Consider the following 25,752-nt stretch of genomic DNA (forward strand, 5'->3'; position numbering starts at 1 on the left):
TAGAGACAGGGTCTCACTATGTTGCCCAGGCTGGTTTCAAACTCCTGGGCTCAAGCGATCCTCCTGCCTCAGCCTTCCTAAGTACTGGGATTATGGGTATCAGCCACTGTGTCCAGCCAGCATCCTTTTTTGAGATAACAAAATTTTGAGTAATTGAGACAAAAAAAAAGTTCCCACTAAGCATTGGTTTTCACTACCTGAATAATGTGCTTATTCAGATACTCACTTTGGAAAAAATGCCTTTAGAAAGATTTGATGGGACAGGCATGGTGGCTCACACCTGTAATCCCAGCACTTTGGGAGGCCGAGATGGGCAGATCACCTGAGGTTGGGAGTTCAAGACCAGCCTGGCCAACATGGTGAAACCCAGACTGTACTAAAAATACAAAAAATTAACCGGGCGTGGTAGCCTGCGCCTGTAATCCCAGCTACTTGCGAGACTGAGGTGGGAGAATTGCTTGAATCTGGGAGGTGGAGGTTGCTGTGAGCTGAGATCACGCCACTGTTTTCCAGCCTGGATGACAGAGTGAGACTCAGTCTCAAAAAAGAAAGAAAAGAATGAAAGATTTGATGGTGACTTTATGTAACACTTGCAAAAAGTATATCAGCTGGGTGTGGTGTCTTATACCTATAGTCCCACCTACTTGGGAGTCTGAGGCAGGAGCTGAGCCCAGGAGTTTGAGGCTGCGGTGAGCTATGATCCGGCCAGTGTACTCCAGCCTAGATGACAGAGTGAGACTCTATCTCTTTAAAAAAAAAAACAAAACAAAAATATTAGTTTCTACCCTTGCATAGCAACTTGATTGTCTTCCTTAACTCCTTTTTTTTTTTTTTTCAAATCCAGTTATCAAGGATTAGAGTCTGTTTTTTAGCTTTTAGTATTTTCAGCAATTGCAAGTTGGACATTTTTAATCAATAACCTGAGATTTTTCTCCCCTCTTCCTCTGTACTTGTCTGGACCGCCTCACATTCCAAAGTGAAACTAGGGGAAAAATGGAGGAACATCTCATTTTTTAATTTCCACTTTTTCCACAATGTACTCCATATGCCCTCAACTTTGCCTTGTAAAAATAGTTCGGGAAGTAAACTTGGCTAGTCAGTGTTTAGCTTCATTAGTTATATGAACTAACATCTATTCTGAGGTGTACTTTTAAAATATTTTAACCTCTCTGAAATTGGAATGGGTTTACAACTTAGCTTTGAGTCATAATTTAATTGGCAGCATATTTCCCCCTCTTAGTGGTATGTAAAATAAGGCATTTTAAAATTCATGACATCTTGAATTGATTGTAATTTTAATGTTTAAAATAGTAGTATATTGTTTTATCTTTGTCGAAAATATATTTATTAGTAGTATTGGGCTATAGTTTATAATTAATCTGGAACCAGTTTTACTGTCATGGCTAATCTAAACATCATTTCATTAGCTATAAACGTGATGGCCTGGTCACCCAGGCTGGAGTGCAGTGGCAGGATCATAGCTCACTGCAGCCTCAACCTCCGGGGCTCAAGTGATCCTCCTGCTTTGGCTTCTCAAGTAACTGGGACCACAGGCATGTGTCATCACACCTGGCTAATTGTTGTATTTTTTGTAGAGATAAGATCTCACTATGTTGCTCAGGCGGGTTTCGAACTTGTGGGCTCAAGCTATCTCCTCACTTGGCCTCCCTAAGTACTAGGGTTACAGGCATGAGCCATCTTGCCCGGTGTGATGAGCCAGTTTTTTTTTTTTTTGAGATGGAGTTTTGTTCTGTCTCTCAGGCTGGAGTGCAGTGGCGTGATCTCGGCTCACTGCAACCTCTACCTCCTAGGTTCAAGCGATTCTCCTGTTTCAGCCTCCCGAGTAGCTGAGATTGTAGGCGTGTGCCACCATGCCCAGCTAATTTTTGTAATTTTGGTAGAGATGGGGTTTCCCCATGTTGGCCAGACTGGTCTTGAACTTCTGACCTCAGGTGATCTGACTGCCTCAGCCTCTCAAAGTGCTGGCATTATAGGCGTGAGCCACCGCACCCCGCCGAGAATTTTTAGATATGTGCTTTTTGAGAGAGGATTTCATTAAGCCTTTTTCTTCCGTATTCTAATGAAATCCTTTGTAACTCACAGGGATCACATTTTCAGAAGTGTTATTTTAATTGTTATTGACTTATTTTAATGTTAAATACATATCTGTGACGATGTTTTGGTCTGTTATTGGCTTATTACTTAAACCTTACGATGAATTTTGGGATTAAGTTTTGTCTCCTACTAAAATTATTTTCTATAAGGATTATGGTTGTCTCAAAACCAAACAAATTAGAAAGCTACAACTTAAAATGTTTTATAGAACTACTTGGGAATGGTAGGGTTTGTCCTCTTTGGTAGAACGGGTTTTTGGTATTATCTTGTTTCAAATAAGAGGTGCTAAGTTTCCTGCTTCAGAAGTCTGCAAGGAAGTAGGCTTCCTCACCATACTCTTGAACTCCTTTGACTCTAGTGTGTGATCCATGTGTATTCACACATTGAGTTCTACCCCTTGACAACTTAGAGCCGGTGTAAGGGGTAGAAATGCACCCATCTTTTCTAGTACAGCACCTCTGTGGGTCACAGCAGAGTAGTGTTACAGAATTTTCAAACCTTCCTTCTATCGCAGCTGGCCTTCTTTCAGGAAAGGTACATATTTGTGTGTCAGTTTATGACATATAGACTTTAACTGAATTAATTCATGGGGGTGAGTGGATCTGCCTTTTTCTTTCTTTTTTTTTTTTTTTCTTTAAATTAATTTCAGTCCTGCTCCTTCTGTATGGATCTGATTTTTAGAAATTTGGCTTTAACTATAATTCATGTCTCCCTCATTTGTTTGGCTTTCATTAGGAAACTGGACATGAGCATCATCTTTTTCCTGTTTCTGTTTTCTCTGTCTGTTCATCAGCAGTTATGGCTTCCTCTTTCATTCAGTCCTGACATTTTGCTGAGAAAGGCTGTACAGTGGACTGCTCAGGTGCACTAAGGAGCAGAGCTAAGGCGCTTTGCAGCTTATTCCTTCCCTCACCAAATCTTTCATGTTAGCTATGCAGCTAAGGTTTGCAGGGACAGCGGGCAGCAATGTGAGGGATCCCTGAGCTCGAGGCACTTGTTGGGTTCCTTTTCTGCCAATAGCAGTTGTAGAAGTGACAGCCCAAAGGCTGTCTCACTGCCACTGAGGTGCCTCTGGATGTTTTAAAGTGAATTTGTGTCCTTTTTTTTTTTTTTTTGGCCAGGAAAAAGTAGCTGTGCTTTTGCAAAAGAGAAAAGCCATTGTTTTAAGAGAATACATTACTTTTTAGAAAAAGTTTGTACAGGTCCATAATTTTATAGTGAACAAAAATTTCTTATGTTCTTGCAGTTTGAGATGTACTGTGTACCAGGCAATGTTTTTCAAATACTTGCTTCCTTCTATCAGGGTGCAGCCTTTGTAGAATTTGATGTACACCTTTCAAAGGATTTTGTGCCCGTGGTATATCATGATCTTACCTGTTGTTTGACTATGAAAAAGGTACGTTGAAATTTCTTCTTTTCAAACTCTTAATGTTAGGTATAATGTTTAAAAACTAGGAAGTTTTTTTTATATTTTTAATTACTTATTAAATAGAATTGGTTAATTCATTTTCTTGGTGTATTCCTGCCAGTCCTTCCCTCTCATGCTCTTGCAACATTGAGACAGTGATGAGATTGGGATACTGCCTTCCTAGAGTAGGGTCTCTGTTGCTAAATACACTTTATTATGTTATAGAAAAGGGACATTCCAGGTGATTTCTGTGGTGTTGTGACTGTCTGTGCTACTATATTGAGGCAAGAGAGGAAGATATCATAGTGTTTGTTTTCTGGGATTCCAGCTGTTTCTGCTTCAAGCTTCTTCAATTAATAAAGCTAGTGAGCCACAGTGAAAAATTCAAAAAGTGGTTTGGAGTTAGATGGCGGAGGGCCTCAGTGAAGAGGTTTAGACTCAAGAGCTAGGGAGGTAGGGAATACTTTTTAGCTGAAAAGGGAAATGTTCACGACTAATGTTTTGGTAGCTGATGAAATAGGAGTGTCAGAGGACAGAGATTGCAGGCAGGGCGAGCAGCAATGTGGGCTACAGGAAAGGTAAGCCTGAATTGAAGTAGGGGACCAGAAGAATGGAGAAGAGGGCATAATGGGGGCCAGGGGGGAATCCAGAATGAGATTTAAAAATTTATGTAGCTTTAAAAAACCTGTAATTGTTTTTGTACAAACATAATCGTGACAATGATATAGTCCCTAAACGTCAGTATACTATGTAACCAAGTGATTTATCAGGGACTTGGACGCTAAAACTGTGTTCGATATTAATTTCCAACTGAGTTGATTTCAAGTTAGTGTAGTTTGCTAACATCACTGTACCAGATACTGCCTGTTGTATTAAAGAGTGTGACAGGGAACCTGGCACCACCTGCTGGTGAATTTTAATCAGAGTTCCTAGGGGTTGGATTATTATGACGTATAGGAAAGGACCCTTTTGTTTCTGCGAAATGGTATTGGAAGGAAGGAAGGGAGGAGGGAGGGGAGGGAGAAAAGGAGGGAAGGAAGGAGATGCATCTATTTAGATTACATGAGTAGAGTGACCAAACACATGGAAGAGGTTGTTTTAGCCATGGAAGAACATTAATGAAAAGATAAATGAGAAAGAGTGAAGTGATAAATGATCTTATTAGCCAAGGTTGAGATTAATTTATCTAGCTGCAATTTATTTATTTATTTATTTGAGACCGAGTCTTGCTCTGTCACCTAGGCTGGAGTGCAGTGGCGTGATCTTGGCTCAGCCTCCACCTCCTGGGTTCAAGCAATTCTCCTGCCTCAGCCTCCTAAGTGGCTAGGACTGCAGACTCCTAAGTAGCTGGACCACGCCCAGCTAATTTTTGTATTTTTTAGTAGAAACAGGGCTTCACCATGTTGGCCAGGCTGGTCTCAAATTCTTGACCTCAGGTGATCCGCCCACCTCAGCCTCCCAAAGTGCCGGGATTTACAGACGTGAGCCACTGCACCCAGCCGAGCTACAATTTACTTCTGAAAATCAATGAGAGTTCAAATATTACTAAAGCCCCATTTTCACCAGGCTATATCTTGATCTGAAGATGAACCTGAATGAGTTGAGAAATGAAAGCAATGAACTTTTATATTGAAGTTTTATTTTTAAGCTAGTATTTTTCTTATAAAAACATTTCATGTTCATTAGAAAAAATGTAAGTATTTCAGAAGATTATGAAATGAAAAATAAATCTTTCCTGTTTTTCCTTGTTCTCACTGCCTTACTCTTAATAGTTTCTTATGTGTTCCAGAAAAACCTTATGTATGTACAGGTTCATACCAATGTACATGAATGAATATATATGTGGTGGATTTTAGTATATTTGTTGGACAGATGATTTATTGGTGTTACCTTAATTCATTTCCTGTAGAAGTGCCTTCAACAGAATGACATTGATCATTTGATAGACATTAAAACCTAATACAACAGATTTGCTTCTGGGGGAAACATGATAACTCAGAGTGCTTGTTAAGTATTACGGTTTATAGCTAATCAGACAATTTTTTCATGACATTTGGTGTGTCGGCTGTTTTTAATCAAATGTTAGTTTAAAAGTCTTTGAAAAGATTAGAAACTTACAGAAATAAATTCTATATAGTACTTTCATGTTGATTTCTAGTCATGTAGTATGGATAAGTATCAAAGAAAATGTATAGACAGCATAACAAGAAGTAGGGGAGATGACTGACTTCTGGTTCTATCTCAGTTGTCTTCAGCGCTACAGCTTTCTCCCAGCTCCTTTTTTCCTTCCAGGTATTCTACACTGCAATAAAAACGAAAGCCAGAATATAAGGGCTGGGAGGTAATGTTAGATTAGAAGGGGTCCCCCGCATGGGCTCAGTATGGCTACTCACCGTTACTCTCATTGTTGAGTAAATAGAGTTGCTAGGCCTGTCTAGTGTGAGCATTCAGTGATAATTTAGGGCTCACTTTTCTCTTAATTTTCTTTCTTTCTTTCTTTCTTTTTTTCTTTTTTTAGAAATTTGATGCTGATCCAGTTGAATTATTTGAAATTCCAGTAAAAGAATTAACATTTGACCAACTCCAGTTGTTAAAGGTAGTAATAATAACATGAAATGTAAATTATCCCTTAGTTTAGGACTATTGTACTTGCTTATATATGGTTATGTTCTCTTTGCACATGGGGATGACTGTTATATTTAATGTGTAGAGTATGTGCTTTGGTATTCTGTTCTGTTTGGGAGAAGGGTTCTGTATTGATCCAGCTGTCTTCTCCAACCATTTCCATGGACCCCACTGGTTTTTGTATATGAAGGAACAAACTAGACGTAAGTTTTCATAGGCCATAGTGGCTAGCCCATTCATAATCTTTAGGTTGCTTCTGTTCTGCAGTAGCCCTTCTTCATATAATGGTCATTATTTTACAGTAGGCCTTTTATGCAATTGTTGGTAAATAAATGTTAATTTCCAATACATTTGAATATTTTGTATCATGTCATTTTACATGGTTCCTCTTCCTATCCCTATTAGGAACCTAAATAAATGCATGATTCCCTATTAACAGTTATCTAGTGAAGAATTTTTATATTCTTCCTTAATTGAGTATTTGATCATTATCTTAAATATATGTATGCACATATAAAATATATACAGTGGCTAGTGCTTATTCTTTTTTTTTTTTTTTTTTTTTTTAAGACGGAGTCTTGCTCTGCCACCCAGGCTGGAGTGCAGTGGCCGGATCTCAGCTCACTGCAAGCTCCGCCTCCCGGGTTTACGCCATTCTCCTGCCTCAGCCTCCCCAGTAGCTGGGACTACAGGCGCCCGCCTCGTCGCCCGGCTAGTTTTTTGTATTTTTAAGTAGAGACAGGGTTTCACTGTATTAGCCAGGATGGTCTCGATCTCCTGACCTCGTGATCCGCCCGTCTCGGCCTCCCAAAGTGCTGGGATTACAGGCTTGAGCCACCGCGCCCGGCCAGTGCTTATTCTTATTAAACTGATAGTTCTACATTTTATAGGCTTTTTTATCTTGCTAGTTTTTCAAGTTATAGTTCTGTTAACTATCTCTTCATAAGCTAAGGCTTCCTTTCCAATTTCATTTTGTTTGTGTGCTTTCTAGCTCACTCATGTGACTGCATTGAAATCTAAGGATCGGAAAGGTATGTACCAATATGGAAACACTGTTTTCCTTTTGTAGTTAGCATTAATAGGATTTTAAAAATCCATTTTAGCACATACTTGGTCATTTTTATGAATGTAATACTGGGCCTTCTAAATGTAATTTTATAGTTCGGAAATTTGCATTTGTTTTCTACTAAATACGTATCATGTGTGTAGTAACCATTGCATTGCGTTTCTTAGCTTGATGATCAAAGTATTAATACCTATCAATCTTTCCAAACATTCTTAACCATTACAAAGTGGAAAGTAAATCAGCTATAGAATCCAGCTTCAGGGTCAGTTTGAACCAGCTCTGTCATTTACCTGTTATGACCATGGGTAAGCTTTGTCCTGCCTACCACATCCCTTTATAATTTCACTTTGCTTTTCTACTCCCATAGAAATTAATGGCTGTGCCATTCATATAAGGCTTATTGTATTCATTTTAAATCCTTTATTTTCATATATGTCCCATCTTTTCAACTAGAATGTTAGCTCCTCAGGGATAGGAAAATGTTTGTACATTCCGAGAGACTGATGGTGCTGTACATATAGTAGGTGTACTATAGATATAGGTGTTTATCTGTCATTGTGATAACCATACAGTTTTAATATCTTTATAAAGATTGTGAAGTACTTAAGACTAAAGATTATCCCCACCCAGAGCATAAATGTAACTATATAGGCTTACAGATATTTTATGACTCTTAGTAATAAAATGAATTCTACCTTTATTCCACTGTAAAATTTTACATGATTTTATCTTTGAATTTGTAATACAGTTTTGTGTGTGTGTTTTTAAGAAAAACTTGATATTTTAATTTTTTCCACTTTTGGAAAATATTTTTTTTTAGTCTGCATTAATAATGATAAAAGCATAATAGTAGCTATATATTCTCTTAATTTGTAATTTCTGAGCTGATCTTAGTATTTCAAATTTAGTCTTAGCAGAATCACACAACTCTTAATTCTCTGGAAAAATAGCAAAATCACAGCTTGTGACTACTTTTTAAAGAGCAGTACTTTAGTACAAATTTTATAAGAAAGTAATCACTCTTGGGTCTACAGACTGGTGTCTATTAATCGTTGCAAACTGGTTTTCATAAAGGTTACTTATTTAGAAAATGGGTTTTTGATGGTTAATAAATACAAGAGCCTTTAAAAATACTGTATATAGGGGCTGAGCATGGTGGCTCACTCCTGTAATCCCAGCACTTTTGGAGGTCAAGTTGGGAGAATTGCTTGAGGTCAGGAGTTCAAGATTAGCCTGAGCAACGTACACCTCATTTCTACAAAAAAATTTTAAAAATGAGCTGGATGTGGTAGTGCACGTCTGTGGGCATCGCTACTCGGGAGTCTGAGGCTGGAGGATCAATACTTGAGCCTGCTTGAGTTTGAGGCTGCATTGAGCGATGATCATGCCACTGTGTTCCAGCCTAGATGACAGAATGAGACCCTATCTCTATTAAAAAAAGTGGGGATCTCAGAGTTACTTATGCTTTTGCAGTTCTCACACTCTTTCTTTCCCTCTTTTTTTGGCGCTAAGGATTTAAGAAAGCTCTTAGTGATATAGTGGTATTTTATTTACTGAGATTTTTTATTTTAAAATTTCAGAATCTGTGGTCCAGGAGGAAAATTCCTTTTCAGAAAATCAGCCATTTCCTTCTCTTAAGATGGTAAGTTATTGAGGAAAACCAAGGCAAGGCTATCATTAACTTTGTTATGTATGAATAATTTACTTTTGTTTCTTAAAAGGATCCTTAAAAGACTATGTTAAAAACAATGTTAATATGAACTTATCATCATTGGTGCCTTTTAGAGAAAATACTTGTGTGTGTGTTTGTGTGAGAGAGAGAGAGAGAGAGAGAGAGAGAGAGAGAAAGAGAGAGAGAATCTCACTTTGTCATCCAGGCTGAGTGCAGTGGTGTGATCAGGACTCACTGCAGCCTCCACTTCCTTGGCTCAAGTGATCCTCCCACCTCACTCAGTCTCTCAGGTAGCTGGGATGGCAGGTGTGCACCACCATGCCTGGCTAATTTTTTTATTTTTTTGTAGAGACGGTCTCACCTTGTTGACCAGGCTGGTCTCAAGGGGATTCAAACCCCTGGACTTATGCTGTCCCCCAGCCTCAGCCTCCTAAAGGGTTGAGAATACAGGCATGAGCCAACACACCCAGCCAACAAGATACATTCTTGTGTGGTATACTTGTGCTACTTTTGTTTCTTTCCCCAAGAGTAACTTCTACTCAAATAAATAAAAATTCCCATCTCAGTATGTTAATTTGGTAAGAGTAGCAAATTCATTTATTTCTGTTTATAAATGGGAAGGAGAGGGCACAGGTATGGGGTGAGAGATGATGGTGGGAGAGGCAGGTTTTTTTTTTTGTTTTTTTGTTTGTTTTTAACAATATTTTAAATTATTCCTTAGTTTTGGGAGAGAAGTGAGTTTCTTCAACCAAAGAAAATAAGTGCCCCTCTTACTTAAGATGGTATCGAAATTTCAGAAATTCACTCTGAGAAAATAGATCTTCACGCAAAAACGAGCATGAAGATTTAAAAACTAGATACAATTTAATACAGGAATACCCTTGACAGCATCAGGAAAGCCCACACAGATGCCAAAGAGATGCTGGCTCTGCTTTTGTTCTGTCGACTCCAGTTTCTAAATTCTGGTCTTTCTGTTCATGTCAGGTATAGTAGCTTTCTTAGGCAAAAATAGGTAATTTTAGTTAACTACTATGTGGAAATTCTTATTTGGGGAGTGGAACTTATTAGCTTAATGGTTTTTATCTAGTATATTAGCTACTTGCTAAAACTTGATTTAGAAAGGAAAGATTTAGAAATGATTTAGAAAGGAAAGACGTGACTATAATGAAGATTTTGTTAAAATATTTAGGTATGTATTTCTTGAGGGGTTCATAAAACAATCTAAATCATTAAAATCTCAGTGGTTAAAGGTAAATTAAGTGTTGATTATTCACTCTGCAAAAAGGACACTAAAAGAGAGCCCCTACAATGAACATTATCCTGGTGCATTTAAAACATCATTTTTGGCCGGGCATGGTGGCTCATTCCTGTAATCCCAGCACTTTGGGAGGCCAGGGCAGGCAGACAGTTTGAGTCCAGGAGGTTGAGGCTGCAGTGAGCTGTGATTGTGCCACTGCACTCCAGCCTGGGCAACAGGGAGAGATCCTGTCTCAAAAACAAATAAGTAAAATATAATTTGTATGATTTTTAAAGTGTTTATGAAGCCCATCTAAGTAAGATCATTTCTTCTAATTTGATTTGCTAAAATCATTTGTTTTTTAGAAATCTCATGATTCCCAGAAAAAATCTTAAATTGTAATACAGGCTTGACAACCTTTTAGTCAAATAAGTTAAAACACACACGCAAACTCATTTACTCACTTTGCTATCATAATTCAATCACAAAGAAATTTTGGCCAGGCGTGGTGGCTTACGCCTGTAATCCCAGCACTTTAGGAGGCCGAGGCAGGTGGATCACGAGGTCAGGAGATTGAGATCATCCTGGCTAACATGTGAAACCCTGTCTCAACTAAAAATTCAAAAAATTACCTGGGCATGGTGGCGGGCACCTGTAGTCCTAGCTACTCTGGAGGCTGAGGCAGGAGAATGGTGTGAACCCAGGTGGCAGAGCTCGCAGTGAACTGAGATTGTGCCACTGCACTCCAGCCCAGACAACAAAGCGAGACTCTGTCTCAAAAAAAAAAAAAAAAAAAAAATTTAACACCAAAAATAATCTCATTATATAGACACTTTTCTGGCAAATTCGCTATTGAGCAATCTCAACACTAATGTATTGTCTTACGGCCAGGCGCGGTGGCTCAAGCCTGTAATCCCAGCACTTTGGGAGGCCGAAACGGGCGGATCATGAGGTCAGGAGATCGAGACCATCCTGGCTAACATGGTGAAACCCCGTCTCTACTAAAAATACAAAAAAAAAAAAACTAGCCGGGCGAGGTGGCGGGCGCCTGTAGTCCCAGCTACTCAGGAGGCTGAGGCAGGAGAATGGCGTGAACCCGGGAGGCGGAGCTTGCAGTGAGCCGAGATTGCGCCACTGCACTCCAGTCTGGGCGACAGAGCGAGACTCCGCCTCAAAAAAAAAAAAAAAAAAAAAAAAATTACCTGGGCATGGTGGTGGGCACCTGTAGTCCTAGCTACTCTGGAGGCTGAGGCAGGAGAATGGTGTGAACCCAGGTGGCGGAGCTCGCAGTGAACTGAGATTGTGCCACTGCACTCCAGCCCAGACAACAGAGCGAGACTCTGTCTCAAAAAAAAAAAAAAAAATTTTAACACCAAAAATAATCTCATTATATAGACACTTTTCTGGCAAATTCGCTATTGAGCAATCTCAACACTAATGTATTGTCTTACTCTTTCTGATTTTGCATTAGTCCAGCAAAAATATGACAGATGTGTTAAATAAGTCTTTAGATAGGAGAAAATAAAAAAAGTCCCACACAAAATTGAGTATAAACTGTTTTAGATGCTGTACTTCACATGCAGCTGGTTATAGGAGACCCAGAGCTAGATGCCAGGTCACCAGACTCCCAGGCTATGTTCTTACCACTCTGTTATTCTGTTTGTATGCATTTATTTGCTGTTAAAAAATTAAATACCATATATGCTACACATGTTCTTTGATATCTAAAATTTTGAAGTATCTAAAATAGTCTGCCGGGCACAGTGGCTCACACCTGTAATCCCAGCACTTCAGGAGGCCAAGGCAGGTGGATCACCTGAGGTCAGGAGTTTCAGACTGGCCTAGTTAACATGGTGAAACCCATCTACTAAAATACAAAAAATTAGCCAGGCATGGTGGCAGGCACCTGTAATCCCAGCTACTCGGGAGGCTGAGGCAGGAAAGTTGCTTGAACCCCAGAGATAGAGGTTGCAGTGAACTGAGATTGTGCCACTCTGCTCCATCCTGGGTGACAGAGTGAGACTGTGCTTCAAAAATAGTAATAATGATAATAATAATAAAACATAATCTCTGTCAAATTCATTTTGCCCTGAGCATATTTATGTATATGTCTGGCCTTCATGTTTGTTTAAGACTGAACAAGTCTGTTCTTTGAAGGTTACTAACCAAGTTTCATATTTTCAATATCATTTTCTAGTTACAACTGCCAAAATAATCTGATGGCAAAGTGTCTAGATAATTTAGTTTAGATACACTGATAGCATTTGTCATTTATATAAATTATAACTTTTTTGATTTATGAGCTGCAGCCTAATCTTTTCATTTGGGGATACATCTTTTCAGGGAGTTACAGTATTTGTTTAGCATCATCACCTTCAAAACAATCTAAAAATCATGGTTTTTCATAGATTTTAAGCAAGTAGATTGACATCCCCAAATGCAATGTATAATACATGACAAATGTCTTGAATTAATGATGTCGCCTATTGTGTTAGAGTTCACTTTGGATGTTCACTAGTAATGGCGGAAAGGGTTTGAGGTTAAGAACCATCTTGGTGTTGGTCAGTTATCGCAGACAGTGCCTGAGACCCCTGCTTTTGCTGCTTAATTTCTTTTGACCTTATTTAATGTAATCATCTAACAGGCTGTCACTTTGAGTATGGCAAAATATGTTTGTGCATTATGCACAAAACATTTTATTGCTACTAATGATAAATTCTTATTTTTAGTAATAATTCTATTTTTTTTTGTTTTCTTATTCTGCTGTCCATCTCACCAAAAACAAAATTTACCACCGACAAAACAAAACTCTAGGTTTTAGAGTCTTTGCCAGAAGATGTAGGGTTTAACATTGAAATAAAATGGATCTGCCAACAAAGGGTAAGTAATTCTCTATGCCGCACATTCTGTACTCTCTATGCCCTTCCTAAAAAATTCTTTCATTCCTGTCTTTGTATTTTAATGGAATAAGCTAACCTGAAATCTCATTGTGGCTTCCTCCATCAAGCACAATGCTTTTGGACCCTTTAAATAAAACATATCTTACATTCATGCTAGTATGTGAGTACTTCAAATTAATGATGATTATTGTAGAAATTTCAGTTTACATGTGTCTTGTGTGAACAATATGGTTTTGGGGAGATACTTATAAAGTGGACAGTCACATCGCTTGGATTTAGTTTTTACTTTCTTATTGCTCATCTAATAACATGTTTTAAATAATTTTCTAAGCAGTTTTCTGTTGTTAACAGTAGCCAGTAATAATTACTCAGAAAAAAAAATTTTTTGCAGTTGTATTTTAAATCACTTCCAAATTTAGTCATTTTTTTGTTCAACAAATGTTTCTCAAAAAGCTGCTACGGGCCAGGCATTTTCCAAGTGCTTGGGACAAGTAGTGCACAAAAGAGAATAAGGCTTTGGCTTCCTGGGACTTATATTTCAGTTGTGGAAAACAAATTAGCTAACTATTGAATATATCAGAGAGAGTATGTACAAATTGATGGGATGCATGTCAAGGGGCTTGGGTAGGGTGTGGGGTGTTGAAAGTAGTTAATTCAGATGTCATGATTGGGCATTGAGCAATACCCTTGAATTTGTTTCGGTCAGAATAATCTGTAATTGCCCTCAATTCATGCTGTTTATGACAAGCTGGTCCTTATTAATGTAGTGAATGCTCAACTCAGGTTTCCCTAATAATGTGATTTTTAGTTTTCTGAGCTTCCAGAATTATTTCAGTGACTAACACTTAAAACATTTAACATTTGAATGTCAATAGAGCTGGCTTGGTGTCTTGTCTATGTTTAATGAATTATTTTAATTAATTTTTGGTTACTTCATATGTCCAAGACCCAAAGAATGAGACTTTTAAACTGGTAATAATTAATAGGGACATTTTATTAATTTGTTAGATGACGTGTCCTATAATTTATGGAAATAAAATCATAGCAAACTGCAATATTCTAGAGTTTTAGCTTTTAACTTTAATAATGCAAAAGTGTATTGATGATATAGTTAATAGTTACTTGCTTTTTGTATGAGAGTCTCTGTATCTGAATTATGACCTGTGTCATCACTAAATAGCTTTGTGATCTTGGGCCAATCACTTAATCTTTTCAGGTTTCATCATCTGTAAAATAATAGTTGGACTAGATACTGTCAGGGCTTCTTTCTATCACAGCTTGCCAGAATAAAAACAGTTTCTAGCACTGTGGTTTAGGGTGTGCAGTGACTTTTATTTTGCTTTCTCTTTCCCATAGGATGGAATGTGGGATGGTAACTTATCAACATATTTTGACATGAATCTGTTTTTGGATATAATTTTAAAAACTGTTTTAGAAAATTCTGGGAAGAGGAGAATAGTGTTTTCTTCATTTGATGCAGATATTTGCACAATGTGAGTAATACCCAGTGTTTTTTCCTATACTCTTAGAATGTGTCTAGGACTTAAGGTACCAGTCTGGAGCTGGGGTAGTTGTCCAGCTTTCCCCCGATCTGTCCTTTCAAATCATGTCAGGTTGTGTGTCCTCATGTCCTTTCCTGACTGCTTGCTAGGGTGCCTACTACTCCTGTGAAGTCCACACCTCCTGGGTCCTAGAGCCTTACACCCTTTTATTTTACAGGCAAGTCATATACTTCTTACCATATTGTAAGCTCCCAAGGGATTTATCACTGACAATTTCTGAGAATATTTTAGCTCTTGTATAGAAAAATTTTAAATTTGTATTTATCTTTTATTTTTAAAAAAATTGTTTTTGAGATAGGATCTCACTCTGTCACCGAGGCTGATGACTCACTGCAGCCCTGACCTCTTGGGCGTAAGCAGTCCTCCTGCCTTGGCCTCTTGAGTAGCTGGACTGCATGTGCATGCCATTAAGACTGGCTAATTTTATATTTTTTGTAGAAATGTCTCTTCATGTTTCCCAGGCTGGTGTCAAACTCTTAGGCTCAGGTGACCTTCCTGCCTTGGTTTTCCAAAGTATTTGGATTATAGGCATGAGCCACTGCACTGTACCTGGCCTGAAAGGCAACACATGTGAATGGTGATTTTATCTGAGCAATGGGACTATGCTCCTTTTCTTTGTTTCTTAAAAAAAAAAATCTATTTATTTGAGTCAGAATCTTGTTCTGTTGCCCAGGTTGGAGTGCAGTGGCGTGATCTTGGCTCACTGCAACCTCTGCCTTCAGGGTTCAAGCGATATTGTGCTCCAGCCTCCTCAGTAGCTGGGATTACAGGCCTGTGCATGATACTTGGCCAATTTTTGTATTTTTAGTAGAGACGGAGTTTCAACATGTTGTTCAGGCTGGTCTTGAACTCCTGACCACAAGTGCTCTGCCCACCTTGGCCTCCCAAAATATTGGGATTACAGGTGTGAGCCACTGTGCCCAACCTCATTTGTTTTCTTTTAACTTTTAGTGTTTTCTAAAATTTCAAAAAGGAATATTACAGTTACTCCCCATTGAAAGGTATTTTTTAAATTGTTTCTTTTCAGGGTTCGGCAAAAGCAGAACAAATATCCCATACTATTTTTAACTCAAGGAAAATCTGAAATTTATCCCGAACTCATGGACCTCAGATCTCGGACAACCCCCATTGCAATGAGCTTTGCACAGTTTGAAAATCTACTGGTAAGTTATGTTTGAATTTTTATCTTTTTAATTTTCTATTTTTATTTTAGAGGAGTAGTAAAGATTTCATATTACTTTACACATTTAATGGTTAACGTTTTGACTAAACTGTAGCAAACAAGTGGCTCTGCTTAAAAGCGAGGATATTAGATCTCAGAATGAAAAACAAATTAAGTACAAAATTTGTTATAGGCATACAGTACATTTTTTCGTTTAACTTTCTGAATAGATTTTATGAATAATCTAAAAATGGTTAGACTGTATTCCTTTTAAAAAATATTATTCCCATTTTACAGATGAATGTAAACTTGTTTTGATAGAGCATTCCATTAGTAAATTTTTTTGACTGCACATTCAATATGTATGTTTATAAATTATGTATATATTAATATATTGTGAATATATTTATGTATGAAGTGTCCATTAAAAAGAATAAGATAAAGTAATTGGAAGAAAAAACATTTTCTTTTCCTGCCTACTGTACTTTGGAGTGTGAGCATTTAGCTTTGCAGTTAATGTTTCTTTTTCATGCACAACTAATTTTTCTTCTTCTAGGGGATAAATGCACATACTGAAGACTTGCTCAGAAACCCGTCCTATATTCAAGAGGCAAAAGCTAAGGGACTAGTCATATTCTGCTGGGGTGATGACACCAATGATCCTGAAAACAGAAGGAAATTGAAGGAACTTGGAGTTAATGGTCTAATTTATGATAGGTATTTGTTTTTCATGAACAATTTTCATGGAATTTAGAAGTATAGATTTCATCTTACGAAATTATAAATAAAATTGAACTTAGTTAAGTTAAAATTCTGCAGTTCAGCCTGAGATTATCTTAACATTTGCCTGTGGGTGTTTTCAAAGTTTGAAGGATAGCAGAATCACTTGGGAAGCTTGTTAAGGATTCAGCTGACTGGGCTCTAACTCAGATATATATACTAAATCATCCTGGGGGTGAGGGGGGACTTCCAGCCCTTAGACCTCTTTTCTGTCTATACCAACTTTTTCAGTGCTCTCATCCAATTCTGTGGCATTTCATAACTTCTATGTTCCCAATCTTATGTATCTCCAACTCAGACCATTCCCTAGACCTCTGTAGACTTTTATATCCAGGTATTGACACCTGTTCCTCTTACAGTCTTCCTGATTTCAGTATAAGTGACAATTCAGACTACATTCTTAGTCTTCCATGACTCTCTTCTTTATTTCATACCCCAAATCCAGTCAGATAGAAAATCTTTTCGTTCTGTCTTCAAAATATATCCTGAATCGTCTACTCACCACGTTAACTGTTGTCACTCAACTAAAGCAGCTCATCTTTGGTGTGGATTGTTGAGGTAGTCTGCCCCCTGGTGACTGCCTCTTCCCTTAAGGGTCAGGCTGTTTATTAGTACAGCAGCCAGAGGGAAGCTTTTAAGACCTATGTCTGATCATGTTGCTGCTTAAAACTCTCCCACGGTTTTCTGTGTCACCTAAAGGAAAAGCTGAAGTCTGAGGGCCTTATACGAGCCAATCTGCCACCCCACCACCTTCCAACCCTCTTTCCCTCTCTGACCTTCCACAAAATTCCCCCATCTGCTGTTTTCCCGTTCTTCGGAGAAAGACTTCCGTAACAATTTAAATGTCGCCTCAGTGAGGACTTCCTTGAATAACCGATTTCAAATAACAGCCTCTATTCACAGTGTACTTCCTGACTTGTCTCCATATCATTGATCATCATCTGACACACCACATATGCTGTGTTATATTTTACTTGTTTTTTCTCCCTAGCCCCTTTCCTCCATCTTCCTTGGTACTAATGCACACATGCAAATGAGAATATAGGCTCCATGAGGAGGGCAAGGCTGTTTGCCTGATTTGTTCATTGCTATTGAGGTTAGAACAATGTGGGGCACCCAATGTGGGGCACCCAGTAGGGATTCAAATAATTTATTTTGAACAAACCTTTTTTTTTTTCCCATCAGCTTCCTTGGCAGCCACTAATCTGAGAGACAAAAAGGTTTCTTTAGTATAAAGACATTTGGGGTCAGAAGGGATGTCATTTACTCAGCTGAGGGATTAGCAGACTTGCTCATACAGGTGTACCTCAGCGATAGTGAAGGCTGGGATCCAGACCACCACAGCAAAGCAAGTCCCAAATCTTTTGGTTTCCCAGTGCATATAAATGTTATGTTTACGCCAGGTGCCGTGGCTCATGCCTATAATCCCAGCACTTTGGGAGGCTGAGACGGGCAGATCATGAGGTCCGGAGTTTGAGACCAGCCTGACCAACATGGTGAAACCCTGTCTCTACTAAAAACACAAAAATTAGCCGGGTGTGGTGGTGGTGCACGCCTGTAATCCCAGCTACTCAGGGGGCTGAGGCAGGAGGAAGGAGAATCGCTTGAACCCAGGAGGCAGAGGTTGCAGGGAGCCGAGATCGTGCCACTGCACTCCAGTCTGGGTGACAGAGTGAGACTCTGTCTAAACAAAAGTTATGTTTATACTACATTGTAGTTTACCAAGTGTACAGTAGCGTTGTGTCTGAGAAAACACAGTATGTATCTTAATTTTAAAATACGTTATTACTAAGAAATGCTGACAGTCTGTCTTCAGCAAATCGTAATCGTGTTGCTGCTGGGGGGTCTTGCCTTGAGGTCGATGGCTGCTGACTGATTAGGGTGGTGGTTGCTGAAGGTTGAGGTGGCTGTGGCAATTTCTTAAAATAAGACAGAAATGAAGTTTGCTGCACCAATGGACTCTTTCTTTTACACAATATTTCTCTGTTGCACTTGATGGTGTTTAAGAGCATTTTTCACCCACAATAAAACATCTTTTTTGTTTGTTTTTGCTTTTTTGAGACAGAGTCTCACTCTATCACCCCGGCTGGAGTGCAGTGGCATGATCTCAGCTCACTACAGCCTCCACCTCCCGGGTTCAAGTGATTCTTCTGCCTCAGCCTCCGTGGTAGTTGGGATTACAGACACACGCCTGCCACCATGCCTGGCTAATTTTTGTATTTTTACTAGAGACGGGGTTTCACCATGTTGACCAGGCTGATCTTGAACTCCTGATCCCAAGTGATCCACCCACCTTGGACTCCCAAAGTGCTGGAATTACAGGCGTGAGCCACCGTGCCCTGCCAAAACATTTTGATTTATTTTTATTTTATTATTATTATTTTTTTGAGATGGAGTCTTGTTCTGTCACCCAGGCTGCAGTGCAATGGCACAGTCTCGGCTCACTGCAAGCTCCACCTCCTAGGTTCAAGTGATTCTCCTTCCTCGCCTCCCGAGTAGCTGGGACTACAGGCATGCACAACCACATCCAGCTAATTTTTGTGTTTTTGGTAGAGACAGGGTTTCACCATATTGGCCAGGCTATTCTCGAATTGCTGACCTCAGGTGATCTGCCTGCCTTTACCTCCTAAAGTGCTGGGATTACAGGTGGCCACCACTCCCGGCCCCACAGTAGTACATCTTTAAATTGGAGTCCATCTTCTCAAACCCTGCTGCTGCTTTATTAACTAAGTTTATGTAATATTCTAAATATCTTGTCATTGAAACAATGTTCAGAGCATCTTTGTTGGGAGTGGATTTATCTCAGAAAACCATTTTCTTTCCTCATCCATAAGAAGCAACTCCTCATCTGTTAAAGTTTTATCATGAGATTGTAGCAATTCAGTCGCATCTTTAGGTTCCATTTCTATTTCTAGGTCTCTATTTCCACCACATCTGCAGTGACTTCCTCCACTGAAGTCTTGAAACCCTTTGTCATGTATGAGGATTGGCATCAGCTTCTACCAAATGCCTGTTAGTGTTGATATTTTGATCTTGTCCCATGAATCTGAAATGTTCTTAATGGTATCTGGAATGATGAAAAGTTTTCAGTTTACCTTGCCAAGATCCTTCAGAAGAATCACTGTCAGTGGCAGCTACAGTCTTTAAAATGTATTCTAAGGTAATGATACTTGAAAGCCAAAGTGACTTCTTGATCCATGGGTTGCAGAATGGATTTTGTGTTAACAGGTATGAAAACAACAATCTTTGTTAGAGCTCTTGGGTGACCAGGTGCATTGTCAATGAACAGTAATATTTTGAAAAGTATCTTTTTTCTTCCTGAGCTGTAGGTCTCAACTGTGGGCTTAAAATATTCAGTAAACCATGCTGTGTACAGATGTGTTGTCATCCAGACTTTGTTGCATTTCTGGAGCACAGACAGAGTAGATTTAGCATAATTCTGAAGGGCCCTACAATTTTCAGTGTTATTTAACTGTTGGGTTCCAACTTTTTTCTGCAGCTTCTTTACCTCTCTCAGCCTTGATAGAACTGAAGAGAGTTAAGCCCTTTGAATTAGGTTTTGGCTTAAGGGAATGTTTTGACTGGTTTGATCTTCTGTCCAGGCCATTAAAACTTTCTCCTCATCAGCAATAAGGCTGCTTTGCTTTCTTTTCATTGCTGTGTTCACTGTAGTAGCACTTTCAATTTCCTTCAAGGACTTTTCCTTTGCATTCATAACTTGGTTAACAGTTTGGTGCAAGAGGCCCAGCTTTCAGCCTATCTTAGTTTTTAACATGCCTTCCTCACTAATCTTAATCATTTCTAGTTTTTGATTTAAATTGAGAGATTTAAGACTCTTCCTTTCACCTGAACTCTTAGACGCCATTGTAAGGTTAATTGGCCTGATTTCAATATGGATGTGTCTCTGGGCATAGGGAGGCCGGATGAGAGGCAGAAAGATAGGGGAGAGGCTGGTCATTGGGGCAGTCAGAACACACTGATTTATGGGTACAATTTGTGGCACCTCAAAACAATTACAATAGTGACATCAAAGATTACTAATCACAGATCACCATATCAGATAGAATCATAATGAGGAACTTTGAAATATTGTGGGAATTATCAAAATGTGATACAGACATGAAGTGAGCATATGCTGTTGGGAAAATGGCACCAACAGATTTGCAGAGTGCAGGGTGGTCACAAAGCTTCAATTCGTAAGAAACACAGTATCTGAAAAGCGCATGTGGGGCGCGGTGGTTCGTGCCTGTAATCCCAGCACTTTGGGAGGAGACCCCATCTCATAGAAAATAAAATAAAATTATAAGAAATTTTTTAAAAAAAGACGAAGTGCAGTAAAATGAAGATTGCCTGTGCTTGAGAAGTGTTACACAAAGAGTAAGTGATAAAATCTCACTAGGCCTGCTCTAAACAATACTGTCCTTGGATTTGGTTCATATTACTCTTCTTCCCATAAAGTTGTATTACTTTCTTAATAAAGCTTGTTTTCCTTCCAGTATTTTGTCTCAATTAGTTTGGTTTTAAAACTGTAGTCCCAGTAAATCCTACCTACCTGCCTTTTAAACTATTTGGTTAATTTTGCATGAAATAGCATGTGTGACTCATAGCGCTCTTCAACGTTTCCAGCTAATTTAATTAAATTTTTAAACTAATAATTTGGAACAAGTACTGGCTTTAGCAAATTTTTGAATGTATATGGTTATATGTGTATTTTTGTTACAAGGAATGATTACAAATATTTTCCGGCAAGGAAGTGTATTATGAGGTTATACCATTTATGGTTTTGTAGAGTATACAAATTTCAGGCAGATCCTTCATCTTAAGGGCTTTACTTGGTTGAAATCAGATGTTGACATGTAATGGAGAACAGGAAGATATATGATATAACAGGTGCTCGAGAAAGTTCTTCCTGGCTTGGAGCTTTAAAGAAGAAGAATTGAGTTGGAATTTGGGGAGTGGTTATGTTTACTTTGATATTTGTGTTCTAGGCACAGGCAAGAGTGTAAATCAGGGCACGACTCTGTTGAGGATTTCAGGGAGGTGGCCAGGCACTGGATTCCTAATAAGGTCTGAGGAGGGGTAAGGTGGGTTGTGTTGAGTTGGTTTTTACCCTCAAAAAGTTTTTTTTTTTTTAATTTGATTCAAAAAAGTATGTGTATATAGTTTTAAAATTCAAACAGTTTGATAAGTATTATAATAAAAATAATTTCTTGTACCTATTTCTTCCATTGTCTCTGGCTGAGACTGTCCCCTCATGTCTTTGTTTTCTGGCTCTTCTGGCATTTCCCTCTATTTCTAAATAATCTGCCTATGCTATTTTTTCCATTATCAAATTTAGACATCATATAGAAGGTTTTGAATGATGAGTGACTTGGAGCCTTTGAAGCATTATGGATTGGAGAGAGGTGTGGTGAGAGTGTGTGAGTGTGTATTTTCAATTGTCAAACACTAAATGGCTACATATCATTTTCTGGTATTTTGTTTGGGAAATTTGCACTTATGATGATGAGTAAGAGGCCGTTCTTTTTATTTTTTTAAGACAGAGTCTTGCTCTGTCACCCAGGTTGGAGTGCAGTGGCACTATCTTGACGAACTGCAACCTGGGTTCAAGTGATTCTCCTCCCCCAGCTGTAGTTTTATATAGTTTCAAGCTTTAATTATACTTTATAAAACTTGTAATTATGTTTTTAAAGTTAACCTATATTGTTGCATGTAGCTATACCTTACTGCTTTTCGTGGTCGTATTAATATTCCATTGTTGTCTTTACCACAACTTATACTATTTTTTAGGAACATTTAGGTTGCTGCCAAGTCATTGCTATTTTATAGTGTTGCTGTGAACATTATTGATAGTACAGTGACTTTTAAACCTTTTTGCACCCAGCCTAGTTTATGTGGCAACCCAGTACACGGATAAGGTATATTTACAAGTATGCACCTGAAACAATTCCAGGTGTCCTTTAGATACTTCCTGTTCATGCATGTACTTCTTTATGTGTGTGCACTTAAATGCCAGTCTTAACTTTCGGAACTGATTGTGTGACTTGCTAGGTCTCTAGCTCAGCACATCTGCCTGTGGGTCAGGCATTGGAAGTATAGCAGGAGTGGGCTATCCTGTATTTCCTGGTTCTGCACTCATTGTAGCCTGTTACCAGTTCTCAGGAGTAGGCCAAAGCATTTTAATCCTGCAGGTAACGTGGAAACTTAATCAGCACACGGTTAGACCATATTTAGGTAATATGCCAGTTCAGGCTCATGAGGGCACTCTGTTCTTAGGTTAACATAGCTGCTAGAGTGACAGTGTCTCTCTTGGAGTAATAGCCCTCAACACATCTGCCTGTCCACTGGGATGCTCCAGTACTGATTGGTTGATTGTACACAGCTGTCATCCTGAGCTCTGCCATTCTCTGTGTTAGATCTCCTGTTTCCTGTAGCTCATATCTTTTTCTTTCTTGGTTCAATGAGTTTTACGGAACACGTCTTTCAGCATCTTAAGAAAGGTGGACGCAGGAGGTAAATGTTTTTGAGGTCTTAGGTGTCCAGAAATGTCGTGGCTGTGTATAGAACTCTGTTAGAAATACTTTAGAATTTTAGAAACATTCTCCATCATCTTTACCATTCCAGTGTTGCTGTTGAGTGTGAAGCCATCTTGATTATGTTCTCACATGTAATCTGTGTTTCCTGTTTAGAAGCTTTGAGGGTTTTCCTTTTATTACCAGTGTTCTGAAATTCTATAGAGATGCGTTTTCTTGTGGGTCTGGTTTTGCCCACTTTGCTGGACACTTGGTAACCCTTTCAGTCTGTCAATACATGTTCTTAAACATGGGAAAATTTTTTCAAAAATATTTCTTTTGATTCTTGTCCCCTTCAATTTTCTGGATTTTTTTTTTTCCTTTATAGAAGTCTTTTTGTTTGAATCAAATAGCTCTTGGACCAGATTTTGGTTTTTTTTGTTTGTTTGTTTTTTGTTTTTTTTTGCTTCGTTTGAAAGATTTTCTCAGTCTTACTTTCTACTCATTCTGTTGAGCTTTTCTGTTTTTTGTTTGTTTTGTTTTGTTGTTTTGAGACCGTCTCTATCATTCAGGCTGGGGTGCAGTGATGCGATCTGAGCTCACTGCAACCTCTGTCTCCTGGGTTCAAGCAAATTCTCATGCCTCAGCCTCCCGAGTAGCTGGGCCTACAGGCACACACCACCATGCCTGGCTAATTTTTTGTATTTCAGTAGAGACAGGGTTTCGCCATGTTGCCCAGGCTGGTCTTGAACTCTTAAGCTCAGGCAATTTGCCTGCCTTGTCCTCCCAAAGTGCTGGGATTACCAGAGTGAGCCACCCTGCCTGGCCTCTGTTGAGTTTTTCATGTCTACTGTTGTGTGTTTAATTTCCAATGACTGTCTTTTTTTCTCTGAATGTAGTTTTTTCCATATGTTTAGCATCCTATTCTCATTTAATGAACATGCTATTTCCCTGAAGTCATTAAGGATTTTTTTTTTTTTTTTTTTTTTTTTTTGAGACAGGGTCTCTCGCTCTGCTGCCCAGGTTGGAGTGCAGTGGCACAATCTCAGCTCACTGCTCCCTTGACCTCCTGAGTTCCAGTCCTTCCACCTCAGTGAATGAGACTTCTCTTACATCTTAGCAACATTTGGATGGAAATCACATTTAAATCCAGTCCACTCTAGTAGTTTTTGAAGAGGCTTTGATTCAGCTTCAAAATCTCGATTGTTTGACTTGGTCTCTTATGAGAATACTCAGAAGGTGTCTTCTTAAACAACAAACCTATTTTTAGTGGTGGAACTGTTTTAGTAGCTGTGTCTGCGTGGGACTGATAACCAGTCACTATGTTTGGAGGAAGTCCTAACCTTTCCTTGTATACCCTCCCAAATGTGTAACAGCTTCTCTGTTTTCACATTCAGTAGTCCATACTGCTATCTTATCACCTTTAGCTCTAACATTAACAACAGCTTTACATACATCATCACTCTAGTCATTAAAAGATTCTCCAATAAGGCCCTGTAGAGTCTCTAGCCAAAAGTGATCGAGGTCCCTTTGTCTCTGCTGTTTGTTCAATGTAAATTAGCCATCATCCTCCCCGTTTGTTTATCTTCCCACATAGGCTCAATACCATCTTTAAAAAGTGAGTAGTCACAGACAGCCATTAAATTACTAGACAACTAGATATGGTTGTATAGAGCCCAAAAGTCTTCAACAAGATCAAACTTAGAGATCAGCGGCAGGTTTGCTTGCCAAGTTTTGCTTTTATCATTTTAAAAAAAACCAGAGTGCCCATTTGTTCTGTAGAGGATGTTTAATGTAGTGTTCTGGGTTAGCGACCTCTTGATTAGATTGTTTTCTCCTCTTCCACAGGGGGATTAGGAGTAGGGGTGGTTTCTGGTTTGACAGTCGCCGTCTTTGATCGATCTGCTCCTGCTTTTAACTCCACTCTTTGTGTTTCCTACCACTGGCCTGTGAGCCAGCCTTTTCAGTTATCTCACTGACAAACCTTTAGTTCTTATTTATCCATCTGTTTTCCAGCTTTCAAAATGTTGTAGCTTTGTCTCTTGGATTTTTCTCATACTTACGGATTTTATTAAAAAGAATCTCTTTGTTTTATTTTCAATGGAATGTAGGGAGAGAATGAAGCTAGACGCTTCTGTTCTGTCTCGATACCTTGATGCAGAGGTCATTTTTTATTCTCTTAGATACGTCTTTAATTAGTAGAAACTCTTTGTTTTAATACAGTCAGATATTTAATAGAGTCACCATATTTTTTTTTATCATGTTTAAATAATTCTTTCCTACTGTGATGTCATAAAGATTCTCTGATACTACATAGTTGCCTGGCTTACATAGTGACCTGGCTGTCACATTCAGGCACAGGAGGCCGTCCTTTCTCTGCTGATGGGCAGTGCCAGTGTCAGATCACCGGAGGCTCTTTTGGAGTTCTCCACTCTGGATGCATCTGGCATTACGGAGCAGCTTTAGAGCAGTTCCCACGCTGGTGAGCAGTCTTCTTATCTTGATCTTTAGTGACTTTGAAGTCAGAACAGTCAGTTTTTTATAGATTTCCATTTGTTTAAAAACAAAAACGAGTTGGAGAGCAAATACTTTAAGCTAGATCACAAGTAAATTAGACGTTTCATTTTCTGATTCAGTTGCTTTATGTTGAGCTCCATTGCATCCGGGGTACAAAAGGGCAGTGCTGCTATTCTGGATTATTGGAAAGACTGGG

At 38.8% G+C, this 25,752-nt stretch overlaps 1 protein-coding gene and 1 pseudogene across 2 annotated transcripts in view; one reads left to right on the top strand and one right to left on the bottom strand.

Moving 5' to 3' along the window:
• GPCPD1 (glycerophosphocholine phosphodiesterase 1) overlaps positions 1-25,752 on the top strand; it is a 65,175-nt gene that overhangs the window by 35,869 nt on the left and 3,554 nt on the right. For both annotated transcript variants that reach the window (XM_030914274.1, XM_010378924.2), the window contains 8 exons: positions 3,419-3,511; positions 6,042-6,119; positions 7,140-7,179; positions 8,795-8,856; positions 12,938-13,003; positions 14,380-14,516; positions 15,613-15,748; positions 16,304-16,464. In XM_030914274.1, the coding sequence (XP_030770134.1) occupies positions 3,419-3,511; positions 6,042-6,119; positions 7,140-7,179; positions 8,795-8,856; positions 12,938-13,003; positions 14,380-14,516; positions 15,613-15,748; positions 16,304-16,464 (773 nt within the window). The remainder of the gene's footprint in view (positions 1-3,418; positions 3,512-6,041; positions 6,120-7,139; positions 7,180-8,794; positions 8,857-12,937; positions 13,004-14,379; positions 14,517-15,612; positions 15,749-16,303; positions 16,465-25,752) is intronic.
• On the bottom strand, positions 24,287-25,592 carry LOC104674642 (annotated as a pseudogene).

The sequence above is a fragment of the Rhinopithecus roxellana genome, chromosome 13 (assembly GCF_007565055.1).
Source record: "Rhinopithecus roxellana isolate Shanxi Qingling chromosome 13, ASM756505v1, whole genome shotgun sequence".
Lineage (NCBI taxonomy): Eukaryota > Metazoa > Chordata > Mammalia > Primates > Cercopithecidae > Rhinopithecus > Rhinopithecus roxellana.